At 44.4% G+C, this 25,788-nt stretch overlaps 1 protein-coding gene across 3 annotated transcripts in view; it reads right to left on the bottom strand.

Moving 5' to 3' along the window:
• Positions 1-2,907: 2,907 nt before the first annotated feature.
• Positions 2,908-25,788, bottom strand: part of slc8a1b (solute carrier family 8 member 1b) — a 151,050-nt gene continuing 128,169 nt past the window's right edge. For 2 of the 3 annotated variants that reach the window (XM_061837830.1, XM_061837829.1), the window contains 7 exons: positions 24,078-24,190; positions 18,343-18,503; positions 16,260-16,359; positions 13,287-13,472; positions 13,132-13,221; positions 8,393-8,496; positions 2,908-8,318 (listed from right to left, as the gene is read on the bottom strand). In XM_061837830.1, coding sequence (XP_061693814.1) covers positions 8,046-8,318; positions 8,393-8,496; positions 13,132-13,221; positions 13,287-13,472; positions 16,260-16,359; positions 18,343-18,503; positions 24,078-24,190 — 1,027 coding nt within the window. In that variant the 3' untranslated portion in view covers positions 2,908-8,045. Of the gene's footprint in view, positions 8,319-8,392; positions 8,497-13,131; positions 13,222-13,286; positions 13,473-16,259; positions 16,360-18,342; positions 18,504-24,077; positions 24,191-24,407; positions 24,515-25,788 lie in introns of all 3 variants that reach the window. The other variant, XM_061837833.1, reaches the window with a different exon arrangement.

Raw genomic sequence — 25,788 nt, 5'->3', positions numbered from 1 at the left:
CCCGACGCTTCATGCATATGTTAACGATCTCCTGCATCAATCAATGACAAAGTGGGAATCTTATCCTCACCGGGGTCGCGGGAAGAGACATACTGTGTGGGCAATCACAGATCCAAAATGCCTTGCTTCAGGTTATAAACATGAGAAACATCTTGAGTCACAATATTGTAATTTTCCATATTTCCTACCTCTTCTCCTCCAAGATAGCCCGAGAGGAACCGGAGTGTTTGTACCTGCCAGAAATCCACATCAAATTGACATGTGGAGCATCTCCCCGTTGACCGGAAGCGGAGCCGGTGGGTCGATTAAATAGTCTGCTCACACTTCGGGCACCTATTGGGATTCCGGCCTCGTTCTGAGGCCAGAATAAAGATCGACTCCAGAGAGGAGGAAATGTGGTGTGTGCCAGATGCACGTCTAGACAGTAGAGTGACACATCGCTCGGTGTTGTTTTTTTTTTTTTTTTTTTTTTTTGTTCTCACCTCCACATGGACCGGAACTTTCCGTCGAGGTCCTGGAGTGGCTCCTGAACAGAGAAACAGACAATCAGCGATCCACGAGGTTGGCGGAACACGACACAGAACGGCAAAGGCTTCACTAATTGTTATGATAAAGCGACGAAGGGAAGTGAGAAATGAAAATGAAAGATCCTTGCTGTTACTTTCATTTGTATCGCATTCAATTGTGACATAAACATTTCTAAAGAATCTTGAATTTATGAGGCACCCAAAGGTTGAATCAAATCAAATAAATTGTATTTAAAATAACTGCGAAACTTAAAATATAATGTGAAAAAACCCTCATGTTACTTTATTTTCTGAAGCGCTCCAAACAAATTAAAAAAGAAAATCATCATAAAATTGTAATTACAAAATGGAAATTCTTGCCCAAGTTCTATGTTAAAAATCAATTTGTGTGTGTTGTTGCACGGCCGTGAGACCACGCTCGTGTTGCACTTGGCTCTTTATTACAATTACTTTGTGTGTTTGTTTTATTTTATTTTGTTTTTTGATGCAGAATTTCCACGTTTGCGTTCTTGCCGCACAGCCGTAAGACGCTGCCGCTGTGAGTTTTAATTCCAAGATTTTGGTCTTCTCGGCATTCTGGAAGCGAATGTGGATGAATTCGCCGGGGAAAGGAAGTCTGTCTGGGCATCCCCGTTAAAGTTGCTGCCCCCGCCCCCCACGTGGCCCCGTCACCCGAAAAAGCGCTACAAGATGGATGGATGGATGGATGGATGGATGGATGGATGGATTGAAAGAAGTTTGTTTTCAAGCCGTTTCTCATGAGTTGTCTTCACAGCAAATTCTTGTTTTATTCGTGTCCTCTTATCGTTTGACGTTGCACATTTGCGGTCAAGCGTTTCTTCTATTAAGACAAAGCGTCACTAAAGTTGAAGATGCACAGTTTTGAAAAAAAAAAAAAAAAAGTACACTGAAACAAACGAGGTCGTGATGAAATCGGTACAAAGGATATTCATGAACGAGGGTCTTTTGCTACATTGAGGATGAGCGCGTCCGTCCATGAATCCAAACACAATCGCACTTGAGAGCGCAAGCACTCTACCATCATTATGATGTACGATCATAATTATTATCATTATTTCTATCATCGCCACAGTCTGATAAGCCGCGCGACGCGAGCGCAGACAATGGGCCTTTATTACATATTCAGGTAAACACGATTCATCAGCCGCCGGACGCCGACTCCAAATGAATTAACATCTCGCGGTCGACGCTTCGCTGAGCACAAAACAAAGAAAGAACCAAGAAAGAAAGACAAAGAAGAGAAAAAAAACGACCCCCCCCCCCAAAAAAAAAAAAAAAAAAAGAAACACTCGTGGCAGACTTGCTTGGATGCGTTGCGGCATCGAGAAAAACACTGTGGGAGAAAAGTTGCACATTTTACAAATCAAAAAGATACCCCACATTTTTAAATAAATAGCATATTTTCAAGCTTGGTCATAGTCGGATTGTTTTTGACTTAAAGGTCATAAATGTACAAAAATAGTCGCGTGCTAGGCATAATTCTCAACCAGGAATCTTTTGAAGAAAAAAGAAAAGTCCTTCATTCTTCACTCAAACGGCCGAGCACTTTTCTATGATTTGATTTGATTTGATTTGATGCGCACAACAGGAAGGAGCCGATATTACAGGGGTATTGCATGGGATTTTCAAGGACATTTTTCATGCTATTCGCTAGCGCCTTGGCTTCGATATTTTCATGCACAGCAACGTGTGTATGTCAGGGGCCTGGCCAAACCACTGGCGTGGGCGGTGCTTCCTGCGCGGGGTTGTGGCCAAACCACTGCCCTGGGCGGTGCCACCTCTGTTACATTGGGACAGGAACGAGACCAGGAATTTCACTTGTAAACGTGGTATCAACATGGCATGCGTTACTGCGCTACTGTGCGTAAGTCGCACGTTTTGTGTAGAGCATCCACTTGTCGCAGCGTATCTGTGGCCCCATGGTCTCGTTACATTTTGGTCACATGTCAAGTGTCTCCTCGTTGTCGTCGGACCACGCTTCATGTTTTTGGATCTTGCCTATAGCCTAGCGTTTTTGTGCTTCTGCCACCTCAGTTCAGAATAAAACCGCGCTTAACATCATGTCCTCGTCTCGGAGTTCTGCATTTGGGTCCGCCCCTGTGCCTCGTGCTCACGACAGTGTATTCTTATTCGTTAGGAATTTAGTTTTTTAAAATATCACATTCCAACAGAGTACTGACAGGTTGTTAATAAAAAGGACACGGCCTTAAAACGCTTTTCCTCTCTCTCCGAAACGGAAATGGACTTCAAACGCGGACGTTGTCGAATACAATGTTATTTCTTATAATCGATTCTTTTTCCCATGGAGATTAAGAAAAGGAGGTTACGTTGAACAGGTCGGGCACAGACACGCGCCAGTAAAACACGGAGATCGTCGTGTCTCTGAAACAGGGTATCCCAAACTTTATTTAATTTGATTTTTAATCAGAAGTACCATGGAGAGCAGTCACAGTTAGTGGCAACACACACACACACACACAAATAACTTCCCCCGACAAATAATATTAAGAATCATTCAGTAAAGACACACAAAAGAAGACAAAACATAAGTCCCTATGTTACCAAACACAATTCGATTTGCTAACTGTGGGTGGGGCAAAGCATGATGGGAAGGCAGATCAACACAAACGATGGAGGGGAACAAAACTCATCTGAAATCCCCCGGGTGGAATTAAAAAAAAAACAAAAACAAAAAACGTGTCCTCCAAAGGCAATAAAAGTGGACTGTGTGTCATTCCTGACTTCACTTTCTTGACGCCCTCCACCCCGGCGCTTATTTCCTTTTAATGACACTGTACAGTATATACACAATAATATTTCTTTCAAGAAAAAAGACGTTTGGCCGCCAAGTAGGCGACCAAACCGTCTTTCTCGTCCAATCACAGCAGATATTTTCCGTGCCGTTTGTTTGAAAAGGACAAAACAAAAGTAGCAATGTATGAAGGCGTATTAGGACCACCTAAAAAAAATAAAACATCAAAAATATCGGGGATCAAGTCTTGTATTTCCAAGATTAAAGTCAGAATTTTATGATCATGAACTCCTGTGTTTGTTTTTAGATCAAAAGTTTCGTTTTTTCTTAATCTAACGTGTCAAGTTAAATGGAATTTAAAAAATGGGTCAAAATTGTAGTTTTATGAGAATAAAAGTTTTACATTTTCAAAATTAAAGGTGGGATTTGTATTTGAAGAAAAAAAGGTTGATTTTAGTTTATCTTGAAAATATACAACTTTTTCTCCAAAATATACATTTCTCCCTTTAATCATACTTAAAAAAAATATATATATATATATCTAGCACATACTTGACTATACTTTTTGACTTTACTGTTAAACTCATAATTTTATGAAAAAAATATTTTGCATGTGTGTTCTACACACTTGGCCATTAAAGCTGATTCTGATTTGGAACACATTTTTTTAGATTAAAACGTGTATATTTTCTAGATTTGTCATATAATTTTAAGATTTAAGTTGAAGATTAAAAAAAGTGTATTTCGGAGATTAAAATGGTCATTTTAGGATAAGAAAGTTGCACAATTCTGGGTTTAAAACTAGAATTGAACATTTTTGGGATACCAAATGTCTTATTTTGGAGATATATTTTTAAAGATTAAAGTCACATATTAGAAAGAAATTCCAAAGTTGTATTAGAATAAAGAAAACCATTTTTAATTTTTTAAAATTACGATTAAAAGTATAAAGTGAAAATAACTTTGCCATCATGCTACACCTTACCAATATGTTATCTAATTGTTTTTTTTTTTCTTCTCATTTTATAAAAATCTTCATAAATGACTCGGACAACTACTTTGATATTAGCCGAACGATAAAGTCAAAACATTACTGATGAAAATCTTTGTCTGAGTGTGGCCCTAATATTCCTTCATCGTAATGTGCAAATTATTCCCAAAACATCTTCGAAACGAAGACAACGAAAAGAAATCCTAAACAGCATTCGGCAACATTTGTACAGCATTCAGACTTTTTGTCCCCCCCGTGGTTTGTTTTATTTATTTTAAATTGGGATGATGGGATAACGACTCTGGATAATTGGAATATGTACACACACGGTAGCATTCATGCACTGTGACCACATGTAGCACATCGACGCCCCCCACCCCTAAAAAAATAAAATAAAAGATGGCGAGAGATGCACGTAGACAAAGTGGCCGTGGCCGTACGTTCGAATTTGCGTGAGTGAAGAAGAAGAAGACAAAAGCAATCGAGGACAGATAAGACACCAGGACGCTCGCTGACCCGCAAATCAACGAAATATGGCTGTAACTTCATTCCCGAAACTCCGCCCTCCGCTTCCCGTTTGGCGTCATTTGACTCCGCTCGTCCCGTTCGTCCCTTTTGCTCAATCAGTCGGGAAGTCAACCGGGAGGTAAAATGGCGTCGTTTTGTTGCCGCTGTTGCTCATTGTTTTTTTTTTTTTTCCGTTTGTTTTTGTTTTTTTACATTAGGTACAACGCGGTTGTTTACATTGTCAGAAACTTCGACAAAACAAATAAAACATGAGCATGAGCTGTTTTCACAGAAGCCACAAAGTCAGTGCAAATCTTTTTCCTTCATTGAAAAAAAAAAAAAAATCAGTGTCCATTTCTGCCCCGTTAGCAAGACGGCTAGCTCAGGCTAATGCTGCATACGAGAAAAACTGCAAAACATCACGTGAACGTCATTTTGCTACATTCGACTACGATTGCGATTTTGGATTATTGGCTTAATTTTCTTGGTTGCCATCATTAAAAAAAAAAAAGACAAAATGTTCCAGCAGCATCATGTTGCAGTGACTAATTGTGTATAGTATTAAAAATACTTTTGACTCATAAAGCTCCCGTTGTGTTTCCAATGAACACTTAGGCCGCCTAGCTACTGTATCGCAATGTTGGTCCTGATGGTTTTACTTGGTGGGCTCCAACTTTTTATTTTTTTTTTTTTTTCAAAGGAAATATGTACCTCTACGTAGTAATCAGTTGATGTTTCTCAGCAATCTCATTTTGAATTGAAATTTGCCAAAGTCGCAGTGATCTCGAAGGCAGCACCAGCCCGGGCAAGCTCGATCGGGCTTGCAGAAGCGTCACACAACAAGAGCAAAAAACATCTCATCAACCATTAAAAGACAAACGCTAGCTACCTAATCGGATGCAGACAGCTACATACACGCGACTACAAGCTTTTCATTCCAATTGGCCGAGCCGCGGACTGCGTACGAACGTTTTCGCCAAGTCCCGCTCAAAGCTAACAGTTGAAGTCATACGCACGACGTTTTACAGCGGATCAAACATCAGCTCGACGCCAGTGAAGAGACAAATACTGTACATACACAAATGTTCAACGCGGTCTGGTGCTCATCAAGCTCTTAAGAAGGTGAAGAAATCAACTCTTTTGTTGTTGGCGGTTTTTAGGAAAAGACTTCTTCGGCTAGGAAAACAAACAAACAACCTTGTGGAGTCACGTGGACAGCAAATATTCACATAGAAATATTTCCCTTTGACAAAAAACAGGGGTACACTGCCACTCCAAGGCCTTCGAGGAGAACTCCAAAGGGGAAAAAAGTCGTGCATCGTGCAAGAGTCGGGCCAATAGTATTCTTATTCATGTGATTATTATGGTTACAAACGTGTGAATTCAGTCACTCGGGGAGACGAGCGTCACCACTTTGAGGTCTTTTCGCACAAAGTCGTCCGGTCCGCGCCGTCGCTCGCGAGTTGCCGCTTTCAATCCCTTTCAAGTGGATCGACTACCAGCTACGTCATTGCAAAGGACATTTTTCAAATAAGATATAGCACGTCAAAGAAGATATCAGCAGGAAAGTTCTGGCAGACGATAAAAAAAAAAAAAAAAAAAAAAAAAAAATCATCATTTCACGTAAACAAATAAATAAAACCCTCAATTTTAAGACCTTGTTGCTGCCTCAAAACTGAATGGAAAAAACTTTCAATTACCGTGGCGACTTTAGAGTGCTTCGTTGTTGGCTGTGAGTGCACGCAAGTCACGAAGAGCAAGGAGGGGGGATTTTATTGATTTATTTTGAAGTCCCACTCGAGAGCCAGCGCGTGGACGGGGGCTTCGCGTTGGCGTGGCCGCATTAGAGCGCCTCGTTGTCCGCTGCGAGTGCCCGCACGTCAGGGAAATAAGTTAGCAAAAGCGACGGCGTTCCAGAGCTTGATTCCACACCATTTTGAATCCTCAGTTTATTGACTTTTGTCTACAACTTTGTTGTCCGTGCTGTGTCGAATTTACATTCATTTTCCCTTTCCAGGGAGTTGCAATGAGACATATCGTGCCTCCCCACCACCATAAATCAAACAGCTGCCATCTTTCTGAACACATTTTGCTTGTTGAAAAACACCACCAGGGTCAAGAATTTTTTCAAACGCGGGATTTTCCGTGTTCCTTGGAGACCAAACTACGAGCGACGTGGCAAATTGTGGTTCGGGATCGGGTGGTCGTAAATGTAGGTCAGCCCTTAAGGATTTGGAATGGTTCACTCATTGTTCGCGGGGTGGGGGTGGGGGGGTCGTGGTGGTTTCAGACGCACGTAGAAAACGTGAAGCGAAAACGAAATGGCAGCGAGGCATCAGAACGTCAGCTTCCACAGAGCGGTACCTTAAATCTCTTCTTCTTTTTTTTGGACATCTACTGTACATTAGTGGAAAACAAAACACATAAAATTAATCTCTATATATTTATATATATATATATGCACTCGTAATACTCTTAACAGTTTTAAACGGTACGGCGGCCGTGTCGTCCTATCGGACGAGGCCTTCTTAAAGGTATAAGCACACATTTTCCGAACCCCCTTCTACAGTATAAAGACATCCGGGAGAGCGCAAACGGGGAAAAACATTCGCGACGAGCCGCAGTCCAAAAAAACAAACGAAACAAAACAAAAAAAAAAAACAACACCGAGTACGCTCGGCTTTATCTACATCTCCGGGATGACGACTCAGCGTTTCTACAGGCGACAACGAAAGAACAAAAACGGATCGGATGCTTAACGAAAGCGTTTTCAGTCTGACGCGGCAAAAAAAACAAACAAACAAACAAACAAGAGTTTTTTGTTGAAGTTTGTTTGTTTTCACAGTACTTGACTACTCGGTATTGAAGTCCCGAAGCAGCAGTGAGGTCCACACACACACAGCGACTCTCCTGCGGTGGTGTTGTCGGTACGGTCCGCTCATGCATGGACTCACAAACACAACGATTCAGTCTCAGTCGCGCCACTTAAAAATTCTACCAGCTGTGCGAGCTCTACGGACGCCAAATTTAAGACCTTTTTAAATTATTATTTTTTTTTTTTTTTTTAAGTTACGTCGAGAAATGCATTCAAATTCAAGTTCCTGTGATCATTCCACGTTTCCTTCGCTCTTGCGTCGGCGCATTTCTCACTCCTTCAGCCGTTCTTCCGCAAAAAAAAAAAAAAAAAAAGGAGGGACCGATTGACCGACGGGACCGCCTTGAACTCCACCCCCCCCCTCCAACCATCTTAGAAGCCCTGGATGTGGCAGTAGGCTTCCAGCGAGGAGAAGAGAATGTAGAGCAGCCACAGGCTGACGAACAGCATGGTGGTCAGCGCCTTGGCAGTCCGCGGCCCGCCCAGCTCGCCGCCGATCTCGGGCCGGCGCCGGTACATCAGCATGGCGACGCAGATGAAGGCAAAGATGGTGAAGAGCGTGACGGAGAAGGCCAGCTTGCCCGGGTCCACCCGGAACTCGTTGCCGTTGCTGTGGTGGTAGATGGCGGCGATGGACCACGCCACCTGCCGTGCAAAAGAAAGGAACGTTAGCTCGTTCCTAGCGAGCCATCATCGGCGGGCGGACGGACGGCACGAACCCCGATGCCCAGGAACACGTTGACGGCGTTGGAGCCCGTCACGTTGCCGATGGAGGCGTCGGCGTACTGATCCTGGATGGCTGCCACCTTGCTGGCAAACGTGTCTGGGGTGGGGTGGGGGGCGAGGACACGCAAAAGGGGCAAACAACGCCGTCGTTAGCAACAAAACTTGCACATTTCATGTCGTTGGGATCAAACGGTGCGTTTTAGATTCGGGTTGCCGTTGAGTGCACGGCAACCTTTCATTGTCCACCGAGACCGGATGAAAGCTTTGTCGGTCACATTTGTTATGCAATATACGCAATATAATAACAAAAGTTGGAATGGATTTTACTGCCTTGTCACATCACAGGCCAATCAAATGGACTATTACTACTTTTGAATATTCAAACAGCTTTCTTGGCGTGAATTCCCACTCATTAGCATCCATTCTCAAACAAAAATCTCCAACTTGTCTGACAATTCCTTGGACAAGTGTTCAACGGAGCGACTCTGGCAACTTTTCTGGGAAAATTGTGCTCGGCGACATCCGCGGGCGCCCGAAGGGCGAGGCGGCCACTCACGGGTCAGCGGCTCGTCTTCATTAGCGAGTCCCTGGCAAGTGCGATCGGGGAGATGGAGAGGGGATGCTTTGCCTTGAAACGTCAGCCAAAACGGGAGAAAAAGGAAAAGAGGACGACGGGAGCACCTCGAGGAGGCGGAGGCGCGGGAGCGTTCGGAGGCAACGGGTCCAAACGAAAAAGCGACTGCAGAGATAAATCTCCCAGGTCGCCGTTAAGCTTCAAGGTCCTTCTGCTCTCTTTGGTGTGTTTGCACGTCACCGGCCTCCAGTTCGAGGCCCCGCCACCATCACATCACGTCGGCCTTTCGTCGATCAAAACTGCAGCCGTTCGTCTCGGAGTGTAAACTTCATTTCCTTCTCCACCTCCCGCGGTGGACTCAGGAGGACCATCGGGGAGTTCTTTCCCTCCGGGGGCACATTAAGGCCCCCCCCAACGCTTTCAACACATGCTCGGGTAAACAGGCGATGCAATTTTGTGTGTGTGTGTGTGTGTGTGAGCTTTAGATGATTTTCAAATAAAACAGACTAACTGCGGGCGACGCGTCCTCAAGATTTTCCAACCAATGAGAGAGAACCAAAAATGAATTATTTCATAATAAATACGCAGAAAGTGCAAAAGCGTAATTCAATTTGACACTCTCGGGACAGTGAAGCCAGCCTCCCATTTTTGGCTCATCACCCATACTTGAATAATTAATAAAAACAGCAACAACAACAATATGGTCTTGCCTTAATCATCTCGTGAGTCTAAACGTAACCAATGGGAACCAAACCAAGAAGTTAGAACCAAGGACCCAAACTGGGATTTCTGGCATAGGGTCGGTCTGTCATGGAACTTGAAAGGATCCACATTAAAGCACTTCATGGTACCAGATGGTCTCTTGTCTTATTCATGACAGGTGTGTTCCCGTCATATCTGAAACTCAAAGGCAAAGTTGCAAAATCATGGTGAACAAGTAACCAGAAGAAATCAGCTTTGCAACTGGACTCGAAAGTATCTGCATTAAGGGACTTTGTGATGCTGAGTGGTCTCTTGGCCTATTTATGACAGCTGCTAATCATTTTCTGTCATGTAAAACTGAAGCAGAAAACTGCACACATGTTCAACGTGTGAAGGAAGTCCAAAGGCTCTGTTGCAGATCTTGAAACCATCTGCATTCAAGCCCTTCACAATGCTGGTTGGCCCCTGCCATATTTCTGACAGGTGTCTTTTCCATCATAGGAAACTCAAAAACAAAGCTGCATTGACCAGACGTGCAACATGAAACTTGAAAGCATGCTCATTAAAGCACGTCATGCTACCCATTGGTCTTTGGCGATATGTATGACGGGTGTCTTTCCGCCACATGAAGCTGAAAAAACAAAGTTCCTTTGACATAATTCAACGTGTGACCAGAAGCAATAAGCTGTAAACGGACCTCGAAAGCATCCACATTAAAGCACTTCATGATACCCGATGGTCTCTTGCCACGTTTATGACAGCTGTTCTAAAACTGAAATGGAAAACTGCGCAGATGCTCAACACGTGAAGGGAGGCAAAAGGATCTGAAAGCATCCACATTAAAAGACTTTCTGAGGAATTTGCCGCACCTTGCGCAAAAGCAGAAAAGTTGCCCGGCGGCTGCGATCCCGGCAGCTCAACATTCTGGAAATCTCCAGGATCTGAAAGTGCGTCAATGTCCTGAGTGGCCCAAAGCGTTTTAATTATTATTATTTGAATTTTTTTTTTTTGCAATTTGAAAAGGTCAAACATAATGGATAGAACTGGACTCCGCCACGCACGCTTGACTTCCAATTCACTGCGCGAGCTTGAAACGATCGCATACGTGGTAGCAGAAAGCGAGCCTTGGGTAGGCGCTACTTTTGTCAGCAATTCCCGCGGGTTGGAGTTTCGCTTGGCAGCGTAAAAATGAATTCAACATGTAGAAAGATGCAGCTCAGGTGTTTACAAGCGCAGTTTTTGTTTTTCCTTTTTACTCGCAAACAGTGATATCGTTTTCCCTCCGTGCGCGCCCGCGAGCGTGTTGGCTAACTGTGATAAACGAGGTTAATCGTCACACAAACCGCCGCTCAAGACAGGATTTATGAACTGCAAAAGCCAAATAAGTACCGTGTGCGCTAATAAGACCAAACGCTCGCTTGGCCGGGATTTTGTGTACTAGGCCGCGCGGTGTGTGTACGCGTTTCTGCGCGTCTCATGCATCACGTTAATACGTGAGCGTTGTACGGCCGCCCGAGCCTGACATGACAAATGGCCGCATGCTAATAACGCGGCGGTGCTGTGTAATCACAGCCTCGCAGTTGCGTGACGCCCCAGCGGCTTCTTTGCGTGTAAACCAAGCAAATCCAGCTCACGGATTTGATCTGTATTTGTTTGTCCCGCGTGAACGACGCCGACCATGGAGCGGACCCGACAGAAGCCAAAAACGAAATGCCTCACAGGCCTCTAAAAGCTGCTTTCGCACCGGCTGGCAAAATATGTGTGGCGATATTCTGTGTGCAATATTCTCATTTGAGCAGATTTCCCCGAGTGATAAACCAGTGAAATCCAGCAACAATTGACAGGTCAATATTCAACTTAGAGTGTGCTTGACCATCTATTCCTTTTCTTTCTTTTTACTCTTTTGGAGTGCTCAAAGAAATACATGATAAGACGGACGTAATGTGAAAGCCGGCGCACATTTCACATTTTCCCTCTTTCGCAAAGCACAAAACCACACGCAGTCTACCTGCATTTAAACTCTGTGTAGTACTACGCAATAGTCCAACCAGACATGAAGTTGAAATTACTTGGTTTCTTCCCCAGTTCTTCTGTAGATCCGTCATTAGCACATTCCTAACACGATTCGTTTGTTTTGACGCAATCTGTCATTCGGGAACGTGACGTGGATGGCCCCCGGACGCCTCCCCGCTGAGGTGTTCCGGGCAAGTCCCGCCGGAAAGAGATCCCGGGGACGACCCAGGACACGCCACGTCTCTCGGCTGGCCCGGGAACGCCTCGGGGTCCCTCCGGAAGAGCTGGAAGAAGTGGCGGGGGGAAGGGAAGTCTGGGTATCCTCGCCGCTGAAGCTACTTCCCACGTGACCCGACCCGGTAGAAGTGGGAGAAAATGGATGGATGGATGGATCTGCCATTTGATACGCATGCATGCACTTATTATTATTATTATTACAGCTGATTGAGCGCATATCAAGCCACCAACTATTGCGCTCAAACGATACATCGTTGCAGCCCTAAGTAGCAGTCGCCATTTCTCGCAGAACCAACAACAACAACGTGATCTCGATACGTCAACAAACACCGATAACAAACGTGTATCTCCATATTTAGCAGCTTTTTGATCCTTTCACAGCTTCCGAAGCAGCCTCCCGACCTCTCCGGCCGTTTTTAAAAGGCTGCTTTAGAAATACTAAATCATCTACGGCAGCGTGGCCTTGCTCCTTTATTTTGCTCCCGGTTGAAAATGTGCAGAAAGGAAACGGGAGGAATAAATCTCCTTGCTCAAAATGGCCTCGCTGAATGGCAAACGTTATGCAATGCCACACAAATCGGACCCCCGGGGGGAGAGTTTCGCGCTCGTGAAGTCGAAATGGGCAGAAAATCCAATCGGGAAATACAGCCAATGACCACATTTCATTGCAGGCAGTTTTTTTTTTTTTTAAGCGCTTTGCCAGGCAAGCCCAAATTTACAATCGTGCACCCGTAACACGCCGGAGGGGAAATGCGGCGTAATTAAGAGCAAGAAGAAGAGGCAGAGAAGGTCCCCAACGAAGCTCCCCGAAGTAGAGAGAATATATTATGCCTGTGAGTATTGTTGTGTACTTTGCTTGTAGGTGTTACTGCTCTACGTGTTTGAAGGCTAAAAATTGCCATCACGTCGATGCTAATTTCCGTTAGCTTCAAGCTAGTGGACTGTCGTCAGACATAATTGAATCTTTTGGGTTGAACATTTTGTTGTGCAACTGTGAATTCTCATTTGTGCAATGTGTCACTTTTACAGTAAACTTCAACTGGGGTGAAGCCAGGGCACTTATTTTTACACATTTGCTTCAAGTGTTGTGATATGATTTCTTGACGCCGAGAGAAACAGACCAGGTGAGATGAGGTAAACCTCAGAATAAGCCCAAACGTTAGACGGTCCCACACCATTACGACACTAAATGCGGGACGAGCTCACCTGGTACCGAAGTCCCCAACGCGACGAACACCACGGCCGTGACCGAGTCCTTCAGGCCCACCGTGCAGCCGAAGTGAGACGCCAGGTCGCCTGTAAGCACAGCGTCGCGCGTGAGTGCGCCGCCGCCAAAACGAGCGCCGGCGCGGGACTCGTACCGATGACGGCGGTGAGCAGTCCGATCATGCAGATGGACACGACGAAGCACGCCCAGCCGTTCCAGTAGTCGGTGGGCGGCACGAAGGCGAACAGGACTTTCCAGAAGACGGTCAGGAAGTGCATCACGTAGTCGAAGCACGACGGCAGCTTCTCCTCGCCGCACTCGTCGTCGTCGTCGTCCTCGCCTGGACGGGAAGGGAGGACGGAGGTTTCATATTTCAGAAATACAGCACAGGGAATGACAACAATGATGGGAAATCAAGTGAAATAAAAGCCCAATAAATAGTATATGAAAAGTATATGGCTAGGGTGCGCTTAAGATAATAAGATTTTTGTTTTCATTATTAAAAAAGAAATTCAATGTATAAAAAGCAAAGAAAAGAAAATGCCTATAATCTGGAAATGTATTTTAAAACTAACATTACAATCATATAAAAATACGTACACTGTAATAATACATAAGGTAAGGCAACAAAAATGTTAAAACTCATTCAGACAATAACAACACAATAACAATTTACAAAAAGGAAACTCCAACTTACACGTGAAAAAAATCTAAACAAGCTAATTGAACACAAAATATTAAAATATGAAAAGTTTCGTCACGAACTACCATGAAATCTAAAAGAAAACATTGAAATTTGTTTGATATTTTTAATGAATTACGACAAGGTAATACAATAATATAACTATTTTAATAGTAGTAACATAAAAAAAGGTAGTAATGTTACAATCAAAATAATAATGCCTCCATCAAAGATAAATCGAACATTTCAAACATACAACAACGCACTTTGCAGGGTTGGGCTTTCTTCAACTCAATTTCCGTCAACATTGAATTGAACAAAGAAAAAAAAAAAAAAAAAAGCTAGACGGTTTATTATTTTTAATGGGTGCGTGAGCGCCGCCTAGAGGAAGCGCAACTTCCCAAAGTTCACGTCGTGTTGTTTACCTCCTTTCTCATTGAGACTTTTATGTGCATTCAAAAATAAACGTTTCTTTTTTTGGAGGGGTCAGCTAATGGGCTCATTAAGTACAAACGGAATGGCGAGCGAGGAGAAGGTCAGCCTCCCCGCGAGTCGCGAGGACGCTAATTGGAAAGTCCGCTGGGACGCCAGCGCCGCAACCCGAGTGCGAGACCCTCCGATTGGCTGCAAAGTCTTCAAAGCGCTGACTCGAACCGACTTGAGAGTGTCAGGACCTTGAGCAGAGTGCACGATTGACTACTTAATCGATGTTGGTTCCGTACAACAGTTCTCTCTTTTTGTTGTTGTTGTTGTTGTTGTTGTTGAAAGCGGGCCTTCGCTAACCCTTTGCAAAGTCGGAAGCGAGCGCTTGTCCAAAATTGCCAATGATGACGATACCGCTGATTGATGAAGGAAGATTTGGGGCTGAAACTCATAAAATGCTTTAATGGGATGTAAAACTCACTTTTGAATTGCTTGATTGGCTCTCCGGAACCCCCCCCCCCCCCGAGATGGACCAGCTGTACCCATCACATCAATAAGTATATCATAGAGTATAAGTATCCAGTATATGTGATAATCGATACATCGGAAAAAAGACGTCATGTGATGTGATATCTGATTTATATGGAGCTGTGAAAGATAAAAAGAAAAACACAGAACGTCAACATAAAGTTTGACACTGTTAATGTGACAAAACGGGGGAAAAAAATTATCAATGATTACAATATTAATATTGGATGTATCTGCACCATATCATTATGCAGTACATAACTAAAGAAAAAGCCACATCGAAAGAGCGTTTACCTCGAAAACACAAAAGCATGACAGTATCGGCATTTTATTTACTGTCACTATCTATAATCTATGATACGTCACATAACGATAACGTTCCCCTCCTCATTTGGATTCTTTCACCAGCGCAGTATTTGGAGGAGCGAGAGGCGGGAGAACGCATCCCTGAGGAACGCCTCTCTTCTTCCCTCTCATCCGCGGGCGATGTGCAGATCATCATCACCCACTGGGCCATTACTCAACGCCCTCCGTCAATTACCCGACGCAGCCTGATAATGGGCCTGACCCGCGACGCCGTGGCTGGGCTCGAAACACTTGACGTGGCCGGGGAAAGCTGGCGCTAATTGACCTCCCGTCTCGCACTTACAAACCGCATCGTGAGTCACGGCAGCCGCAGGAAGGCAGAAATCACAGAAGCTCAAAAGTAACAATCGACTTCAGGTTTGGACGCCCGAAGATTTCGGTGCACATTTACGAGAAGTGACATTCCGAAACATGTCTCGGGCAACGCTCCAGTCCTCAAGGTGGCAGTAGCTCCCTTTAGTGTCACCCCAACTCGCGGGTCACTGCCCCCGATTTGGCGCCATAACGTTGGGAAAAAGTACTTAAGATGGTCATTTTTATGAAAAAGTCGCATCTTTGGAATGTAATCGTCTTTTATTTCAACACGCATTTTGGTAATTGATGTGATACTTAGGAGAAAAGGGTAAAACGTCCAACTTGTGAAAACTGAACATGACATTTATGAAGTCAACCTAAAAATACATCAATTTGGGTTTGAATAAGCGGATTTATGACTTTACTGAAGAGAAGAAAAAAAAAAGGCAACATGTGAGGCTTTTGTTTGAAGAGTTCACGAACACGTCAATGACACGTAAAGGCACCACAAGCGCCTCCGAGGCTCAACAATCATCACACGCCGGATGAGTTCTTGGCCGCGGCGCTTTGGATCCTTTCCCGGTTGCCTGGCAACACTTCATTCAGGAAGCGGCATCGCTCAAAGTAGACACACGGCCTGACCTTTGCGACCGTTTACAAACGTCGGCCTTTTTCCGAGCTGTCGCTTTCAACCTTCCGGCGAGCTGCCCGAAGACGGTCGACCAATTAACAGTCAATTAATGTCAAGGTGACAACCGTTGGCGTGTTATTCAGGGAACAGCCAGAAAAAGGGTACAGTTAATGGGGATGATGATGCTCCTGTATGTGTCTTACCTGCGCTCACAGTGATGGCCTCTATGAACTGGTCTCTCCAGCTATTAGTCCCCACCAGCAGCGCCAGATTGGTCTTCTTGATCAGTTTGTCAACGGTGTTCTGTCAAAGACCACAACAATTCAGCTTTGTTTTGGTTTTTTTGTGGCACACCACTCTTGGATTTAGACAAGTGCTATGAAAAGAAAACTAACTACGGGGCAGGAGGGACACATTCAGTCGAGGGTGCTGTGTTGCGCTTTCCCAAGTGAAACTCCTTTAAAATGCATTGAAAACTGATTGCAAAGTGATTTCCTTACTCGCGTGTCTCCTCGTCCCTTTTCAAGAAGTTTTGTCACGTTTGTGTATCTTTTCTAATTGATCTTTGCTGGACAATAAATCCGTGACATTTGCCGCATACAAACTCTTAAATCTCACAACAATTTCACCTTCTTCCAAAAGAACTTGAGTGGCAATTTACGATCCGGGGCAGGTGTGACAGTGCCCCAACAGATTCAGTAGATGGCGCTGTGTTGTTCTGTCCATAGTGAAAATTAATGGATATAAATGCTCTAAAAATCCTTCGTGTTGTTTGTCTAGTAATTTTCTTATTATCCTTTCTCCATCTCCTTCGCGATAAGGGAACTTTGTGTGTCTTTTTTTTTTTTTTTTTTTTACTGGAGTTTTAACAATATTTTAATAATTCGAAAAACACTAACGATCTTTACATACGTTTTTATGTTCTCACCAGTATTAACTTGTTTTGCACAAACTCGTAATCGTCATAACGACTTTAATTCTGACAAAAAGATCAACAAAAACATCGAGTGTCAATTTGTCATTTGGGGCAGGTGGCACAATGCCCCACTAGATCCAGCAGATGGCGCTGTGGTGAAAAATAAACACCTCTTGTGTGTCTAGATGAACTCATCTAAAAATCCTTCGTGTTCTTTGCGAAGTTGTAATTTTATTCCTTCTGAGCCTACGAGTTTCATTTTATTTTATTTTATTTATTTTTTTAAATTGGACTTGGGTGCAATGTAAGTCTCGTCATTATTACGGCAAAAATTCTGCGTGCATGTGTGTGTGTGTGTGTGTGTGCCGCAGCGTGTTTGCGTGAGGTTTTGTCTTCATCCCTCCAAGATCCTTTCAACACAATTTGCATCCCGGTTCTCCCTCTGAAGAGCAGAGAAAGGACGAGGATAATAGTCCCGCCGCTCGGCTAATTAGCGCTGATGCGTGCGAAGGACTATTATCTCAGTCCTTCATAAATACTCTTCAAATGAATCCAAATAAGAGGGAGAGATTAAAAGAGAAATTTGCTATTCATTTAGGACCTTCCATTTGGTAGCAATCGAGAAAAAAACGTCAATCAAAATAAGTGATGCAGTTCCACTCCAGCCCTGCGGGTGGCAGGTATAGATTCATGTGGGCCGTGTGACCTAAAAAAAAAAAATGTTGCCGTTTGTTTCACTGCTGGATGTGTGGGCGCACTATTTGGCACGTTAAGTGGCCACAAATCACGGCGGTTAACAATTTGTGTCTTTCTGTCTGTCTGACACGCACACGCATGCATACACGTGATTGGTTGTACACTTGTCTAAAGAGCGTGTGGGTGAACAACAATTATTTGCATCGTGACGCTTTGACTGATTGCTGCACGTGTGTGTATTGTCTTAAGTGCAACAATTACAAAACACTTTTTCTCTACCCCCCCCCCCTTAAAAAAATTGTCCTCGGCATCCCAATATTGGAACAAACAATCTCATCTCGCCGTGCGTCACTCACGGCTGGCTCTGGTGTCGATGTTTACTTGTTGCCGTGGCAATTACCATGGCACTTCTGTTCCCAAACACGCTTAACTGCACCTTGTTTTTCCAGACGTGGCTCATCATAATTTTTTCTCAATTTGCACAAATGCCTTTTTTTTCCCCTAAACATCAAAAAGATTTTTTTTTCTTGGCGGGGGGGGGGGGGGGGGTCTGTTTGTTTGAGATGCCGACCAGTTGGCGCGTGGTGTCAAATGAACGAGAGTAGATGCCACTATTTGAGGAAAGTCGCCAACTCGCCCCCCCCCCCCCCCCAAGACTACGCGCTGGAGCTCACCTTGAACTCGTAGGACTCTTCGATGACCACTTCGAGTTTGACGTGATCTCCCAGCATGGGGCGACCCATCTCGGCGATGCGCCTCTCCTCCTCGTCCTTCCCCGTCAGGGCCTTCTCTTCTTCCGCAACCACCTCCTCTTCCTGCTGCTTCTGCTTCTCCTCTGCACAGACAAATTTGACCCACAAAACGTCTCTTTCTGGCGAGGAACTAATCAGTTTCCAATAGCGGTCAAAAATATAAAGTAAATCATTCATCTGTCTGTCTGTCCGTCAAGCAATCTGTTTATAAATCCATCGTCTGTCTCTGTAAGGAACCATCAGCCAAGGGAGAGGCTAATACATGAAGTGTAAGCTAAAGTTAGCTTATAAGCGAAGCATAAAATGACGTCACAAATGTTATAAGTCAGCAACATTTTTGTGTAGCGAGAAATACAATCACCCAGTAATGAATCTAACTCAAGTAGCATGTATTAAAAGTCATCGGTTTGCTCTTAGCATGGGAGTGAGTAAGCTAGCTCGTTGTGGTGACAACGAACACTGTTGTGATGTAGAAAAAGCTTTGAGCACAATTCAGTGCACATTATAGCATTTGATTTATTAACTTCCAAAACTCTAGTGGGTAAAACGATCCCTCTAACTAGCTGAATATATCTGGGGAGGAGGGAATGTCGGCTAACATTAACTGCTCATCCAATCAAACAATGCCGTCACAAGTGGCATAAATTTCATGGGAAACGCAACAACACCATACCAATTATTACCCAAGTAATAATTCTTGAAGATTTTAACGTGTCAAAAAGTTGTCATTTAGCGAGTAGCATACCAGTTAGCAAGCTAGTTTTTGAGACGACTACGATTCCGAGTGTGGTATGAAATAAAACTAAACTTTGAATATAATTAAATGTTGATTAACTATCAAAATACAGTGGTACATTTACTGATGAAATTAATCCATTCCGGAAGTCGTTTCTTAACTTGAATTTTTCGTAAGTAAAAACACGTTTTAAGCGTTAATAGCCTGTTCTGATGACCCCCCCCCCCCCCAACCACCACCCCCGCGCCCACACACACACACACACACACACACGCACTGGCAAAAACAAGCATTCAAAGTACATCATGTAAACGTGAATAAAACAATTTATGTTCATTTACCTTTGGCAGTAACAAGCAAAAGGCATCATGGGGGATGGAAGAGGATGAGGCAAACTTTCACAGACGAGTGAAAACATGCGTACCAACGTATACACGCGCACAACTTAATTCCACTAACGTTTCTTGGGGTACATGGTGAAGAAAGATGAAAAAAACTTGTAAAAAACATAAATGTGTGTTGATTCGGTGACAGTCTAAGAGAGAAGCTCTATCGTGCAACACAAACCACGGTACAGGAAGTACATTGTGGGTAAAGAATGACATCCCTCCTAGCCAAAGGGATGCCAGGAAAATGCTCCGCGATAGCCAATGGGAGAGCAGTTTGATCACAAACCAAGATACAAGATGTTTACGTTCGGTGGAATTGGGGGAATCCAGCGCCTATTTTTTCCTTCCGTATCCTGAATTTCCTTCGTAACTATAGACAATTTTTCCGAGGAGGCGTCTCGTAACCTGTATTTTTTTGTAACTAGAGACGTTGGTAAGTAGAGGTAGCACTGAACAAGTAGTAGTTGCCTAGCGATCATCTGGATATCTGTATATATATATATATATATATATGGGGCGGGGCTAAAGTAGGCCAATTTAAGATAGAAACTGAAGTTAAGAAATGGTCATTTTGGGGAAGGTGCGAATGGGCTTGAATCGAGCAGGAAATGTGCCAAGGGGGCAAATGTGAGAACACAATTAGCAGATGCTAACATTGATGTTACGCAACAACACGGACGCACGCACGCGCGAGCGGAGTCAAGAACAAAAAGAGGGTGAGAGGACATTGCTGTCAGACGAAATCTGTCACGTATATTCCCTCTGAAAGCCGATGTGTGTGTCTATGTGAGTCTACGTGAGTCTATGTTTGCGGCTGGGCACATGCGTTTTGGGCCGCTTTCCCCTCTCAGGGCTGTTCGTAGCTCACATGCTGCACTTTCAGCCTGCCGTGAACTCGCCTCTCGCGCTCCCCGGGCTTTTTCGGGGGGTGTCTATATATCAAATTATAACACAAAATAAATGTGTAATATCACACACGTGTCTCACACGGGTCGAATGTGCGTGACCTCACCTGCGAGTTGAAAATGAAATGAAACGAGCCCTCCGTGTTGATGCCGCAAAGGAGATTCTGAGTCAGCTTTCTTGTGTAACGCCGATGCAAAGCCACGCAATTGCATAACCGCACACGTTTAAATATTTAACAATACACAGAACAAAGCCCAGGCCCGGGCAGGAGAAATACGCGAGGAGAATGGACGCGCCCCCCCCCCCCCCGCCCCCCCCATCCCCCTTCGCACCCCACCAAAAATGAATGCTGATAATTATTATATTATTATTCCTTTCAACCTTAAATTTACCCCGTAATATGAGCCCTAAATTAGCGATCCATTTTCAAAACAGAGTTCACCATTTCGCCAGCTCTTTTACAACACTGAAATGGATCTTAAAAGACCCACAAAATGTTTTGTTTTGTTACCATATAAGCAGTGACCTTAACAAGAGACCGCTTAATCTTTATCTTCGACTCAAAAACTGTGCTGATCGCTAATCCGAAGCGATGCAACGGCGCCATCTACAGGGGTTTGTTTGCCATCACACTTGCTTACAAAAGCTGAATTTCAGACAAGGTCGTCGAGCCGTCGAAAAACGTCGGTGGCAGTCAACGTTTGGCTGTCGGTTGATCATTGAAAAAAGCTGCAAAAATCACTTCAAAGTCTGATAGGAAAATAGAAATTGTTGTAGGGGTTGTGAAGCCATAACTCTCTTTTTCATGTTGGTTGCACCGCTAAACGCGCATAAACGCAGCCAAAACTCAGATGGGAACGTGAGCGTAGACGTGTCGCGCAGGTCAAACGTGGACGGATCAACTGATGTCGCTCGCGCCGAATGTCGTGCCATCGTCAAGACACGAAAGTGCAACGCGGCGCCCGATGAAGACTGTGAAACGAGGACGCCGTTTGATGACACGGATGTGGAGGTCGTAAACACGCGCGCGCGATACGGACCTTCGCGGTGGTTTTATAGGGTGGTGTAAAGACAGCAAGTGGAAAGCGCAGTAAAAGGGTCCTTCTGTCCAGCGACACGAGCCGCTACGCGTTCACTTTTTAATCTCGTCATTTTGAACAACGATCCCAGTTTGCCAACTGACGGTTACTTTCTGGTGTCCTCGCAGTCTTCTTGGTACTGTAATGTCATCAGGGCCCTTCTGCACCAACTGACCTTTTTACAGTCTTCCAACTGACGTCGCCAATGAATCTTTTGCGGGCGTCGTCGCCGTCTTCTCGCTGATGTCGTCACTGTCTGCCGATTACCGATTTTGTCATAGTCTAATGACAGGTGTGACCACGGTTCCCGTACCGGCGTGGTCACAGTGTACGACTGGTTGTCGTCCCTGTCTATTTGCTGGCGTCCCTGCAGTCTTTTCTACTGATGTGATCACAGTTTATTGACAGGTGTGGTCCGGGTCTACTTTCTGGTGTCCGTGCAGTCTCGCAGTCCGCTTACTTACCCAACACTTCACAAAGCAGAGCTGTCATTGTCTACTTACTTGTGCAGACGCAGACACCCAATTCATTTGTATCATCATGAGGTTGTCACAGTCTTCTTTGTCATGTCATCACAGTCCATTTACGAGTGGACCTTTTGTCATCGTTGCCGTCTTCTAACTAGCGACGTCACAGGCTAATGACTTTTATTGTCTCGCTCTCCCATTGGCGTCATTACAGTTTACTTACTAGTTTACTGGCGTCATCACGCTCTACTTACCGCCGTCGTAACGGTTTACACATCGATGTTCCAGTCGACTGACTGGTGCCGTCAGCGTCTACTTGCTCGTACTGATGTCATCACAATTTTTTGGACTGCAGTCTGAGCGGTCGACTTATTGATCTCACGGGGAAAACTACAGTCTACTTACCGATGGCGTCACTGTGTACTTACTGGTATTATCAGTCTGCTGACTGATGTGGTCACTGTCTACTTGCTGATTTGGTTTGAACATGTTGGACAATTTTTCGTTATGCATCAATGTAAAAAGAAGATCCTGATAGTTTTAAATAGTTGGGATGTCGAGCAAATGTTAATTTAACATAAAAAAAAAGAAGCTTTACATTTAAGGCGTGTCAGCTTTTGTGTCATCCTCATCCAATTTTCTGTACCCTGTTATTTATTATTTATGTCTCCGTCTATTCCAAGTCAGAGTGAAGCGCGGCCTCGGCGTGTCCGCGTTCCTGCGCCCGCCCACTACGCCCGTTCCACCTGTGAACACTTTACAAATGTCACGGTGAGAAAGCTGTGACATTTAACACACCGGCAGCAGATTTCACATCTCGCAGAAAGAAAAAGGAGAAGAAGAAGAAGAAGAAGAAGAAGAAGCCTTGAAAGGTTCTGCGTGGCGGCCAAAAGAAGAAAAGAAAAGCCACGAGGAGGAGGAAGACGAGAGGACAGGTGTGATTCCCACTCGAGCAAAAGCTCAGGAGAAAAGCAAAAGAGGAAAAGGACACAAACGATTTTTCAAATGAAGAAAAGAGGGACGAGTGCGCCACCGCAATCAAAAGGCCTTTTTCAAAATGGCGCCGAATGATTTTGCACGGCCAATTGGCAACAAAAGGTCACGATAATCAAGGAAATGTGAGGAATTAAAGATCATTTTCACATTTGCATTACTGCTTCAATTACCGAGACCTATCTGTGAAGGTTAATTTATTTTATTTTTTTAAAAAAGTATTATTATTAATATTATAATACATTTGGATAATTTATGGGCAGTTAGTTTTTAAAACATCCTGCATCCATATTTCTTTTCAAATGATTCATTGTTAAGAAATTGAAGTGACTACATTCAGAAATGATTGTTTCACTTGCATTGAAATTGTTACAATTTTCCCATATATTCCCTAATTTTGCAATCAATAAAACTGTAACATAACAACGTACGTATCAAGAGGTTGTACAATTTGGTACGGATCTTGATTAAGGTCCAGGATTCGAGGATTTTTATTTTACTTTTTGTTCAATTTGCTAGTTGCTAGAATTTGACAAATAATCTTCAGGTGCATAATCGATGAGTCCAAATCGAGGCATATTCAAAACACGTACGTATATCTGAAAAAAATGTTTTTCTGTAGTTTAGTATTGTGTACTTTTTCACATTTGCTCTCGCCTAATATCAGAAAACATGTATGAGTTTATGAGGTTGGACATTTTGCAAAGATCAGGATCGAGGTGCTCGATTCAGAAATTTATGTTTTGCAAATTCCTCCATATGAATGACAGAAAACGATGACATTTGTGGCGGATTTCAAATAAGGGGCTGGATTGAGTGATTTTTGTTTGACATTGCAAATATGTAAGCTTCCCGGATTTTCCTTCACCCCCCCCCCCCCCCCAACACCAAATATGTGAACCCTCAAGACAAACTAAATTGATTGCAGATTTGAATAACGGATGCCAGATTCTGGGATTTTTTTTTTGTTTTTGTTATGATGCAAATTAAAGTTTACTCGTCTAAACGTTATGGCCATTTGATTGTGGGTAGTTGGAGCCAGTTCTCCACCCTAAGCGGGGTGGGGTGGGGGGGGGGGGTCTCACACCTGTCCAATCTGTCCTGTGGCATCTCCTCCATTGGGGGGGTTGAAGCAGAATGTAGAAGGAGGACTGCTTATTGTACTCCTCGCGGTCTAAGATCCTAACCGTTATGGTCTTCCTGTATGGAACACCCACACCCACACCCACACACACCCACACACACACACACACACACACACACACACACACACACACACACGTACAGGAGGGCGGTAAATGCATGCAAGGTATCAAAACACGAATGAATGAACAAAATACACAAAGACACGCGGACGGGGACGAGGGCGAGATGTGGTACACAATGCGCTGATTCGCTCAATGAGGCTCCTCCCGACCTTTGGCGTCGTCGCTCTCCGCCAGGCGAGGTTCGCCGATCTCTACGTAGAAGGTTTTGTTCTTCTCGTACTCCTCGTCGTCAATTATTCGCACGTTGATGGTTTTACTGAAGAGGGGGAGGAAAAGGAGGGAAAAAAAACAGAAGAGAAGCAGAGAGAAAAGTGAGGAAAAGGCTGGAAAAGTGAGAGGAAACACGCACGCAGGTTTGGGGTTTTTCCCAGCGTACAGAGCGCAAGCTAGCAGTTGCTAAAAGTACGTTTGAGGTGTCGCAAATCTTCTTTGTCAACTATTTCCCATTTTGGTTGTGTTAGAACGAGCCGTCAAAACCGACCTGCAAGGACGCCTTCAAAGCTAAACTTCCCGCTTTGAAATATTTGGAAAATTCAGCCCCTGAAGCTCGATGGACTCAGCGATGTCAACGGGAAGCGGACGGCACAGTTCGGATAAAAGATTTCAAGATCCTCCCAAAAAAGATTACGCTGGAAAAGATGGACGAGGATTAGAAGAAAGCGGGACCAAGTTCTCTTGAAGGAACTCGTCAGTTTTCACACCCGGACAACCGGAACAAAACAATCATCGAGCTGTCACGCAACGACAACGCCGGCTCCGTGGAGTACGTGTGCGCTCGTTTATCTGCGTTCCCCCATCCGGACCAAAACCCCCGCGGATCCAAATCCGCTAAAAGGACGCTCGTAATCCTGTTTGACGACATCAAAACCACACGCAGATGAACACAACGCGGCGAGTGGACACACAGTAGCCACTCCGCTAACCACAAACCACGACGGTTCTTAGCAATTGACACGAGCCGTATGGCGGAAAGCAGATTTGCACACGATATGACAAAACCAAAGCGCGCGTCAAGATGAGACGTGCACTTGTGCGGACTTTTTCGTCGTTGCGGCGGCAGCTAACTTGTAGCGGGCCGCTCGTTATCTCGATCTGCCGATTGATCCGAACAAAGCGGAGGTGAAGCCGAGCGAGTCGCAGCTGCTTTACAACGGCCCCGGGAGAACCGACGGAGAACCTCCTGGGGCAGCGAAGACGGCTGGAGGACGACGGATGGAGGGAGGACTCGGTGTGAAATGGAGAAAGAGGAGCGGAAGGCTGGAGGACGAAGGAATGCAGGAACGACAGAGGAAGGGCGCAGCAGAAATGGAAGACAAAGAAGAAGGGAGGACGTTTTGTGACGGTTTCGAGGTAGAAAACAGGAGAAACCTTTTCAAAAGGAAAAATTTCCGTTTACGACGTATTTGGACCTGTGAGAAAGTCGTCAAGTTGTCAATTCATGGCAAGGAGAACAAAGGAAAGGAAAAAAAATGGATTCGACGCTCAGGCGACATTTTCCCGCGGGCTTCGCGTATTCTGTTGCTTCATTTA

The sequence above is a fragment of the Syngnathoides biaculeatus genome, chromosome 12 (genome assembly GCF_019802595.1).
Source record: "Syngnathoides biaculeatus isolate LvHL_M chromosome 12, ASM1980259v1, whole genome shotgun sequence".
Classification (NCBI taxonomy): domain Eukaryota; kingdom Metazoa; phylum Chordata; class Actinopteri; order Syngnathiformes; family Syngnathidae; genus Syngnathoides; species Syngnathoides biaculeatus.
This window is presented reverse-complemented; position numbering and strand designations above follow the sequence as displayed.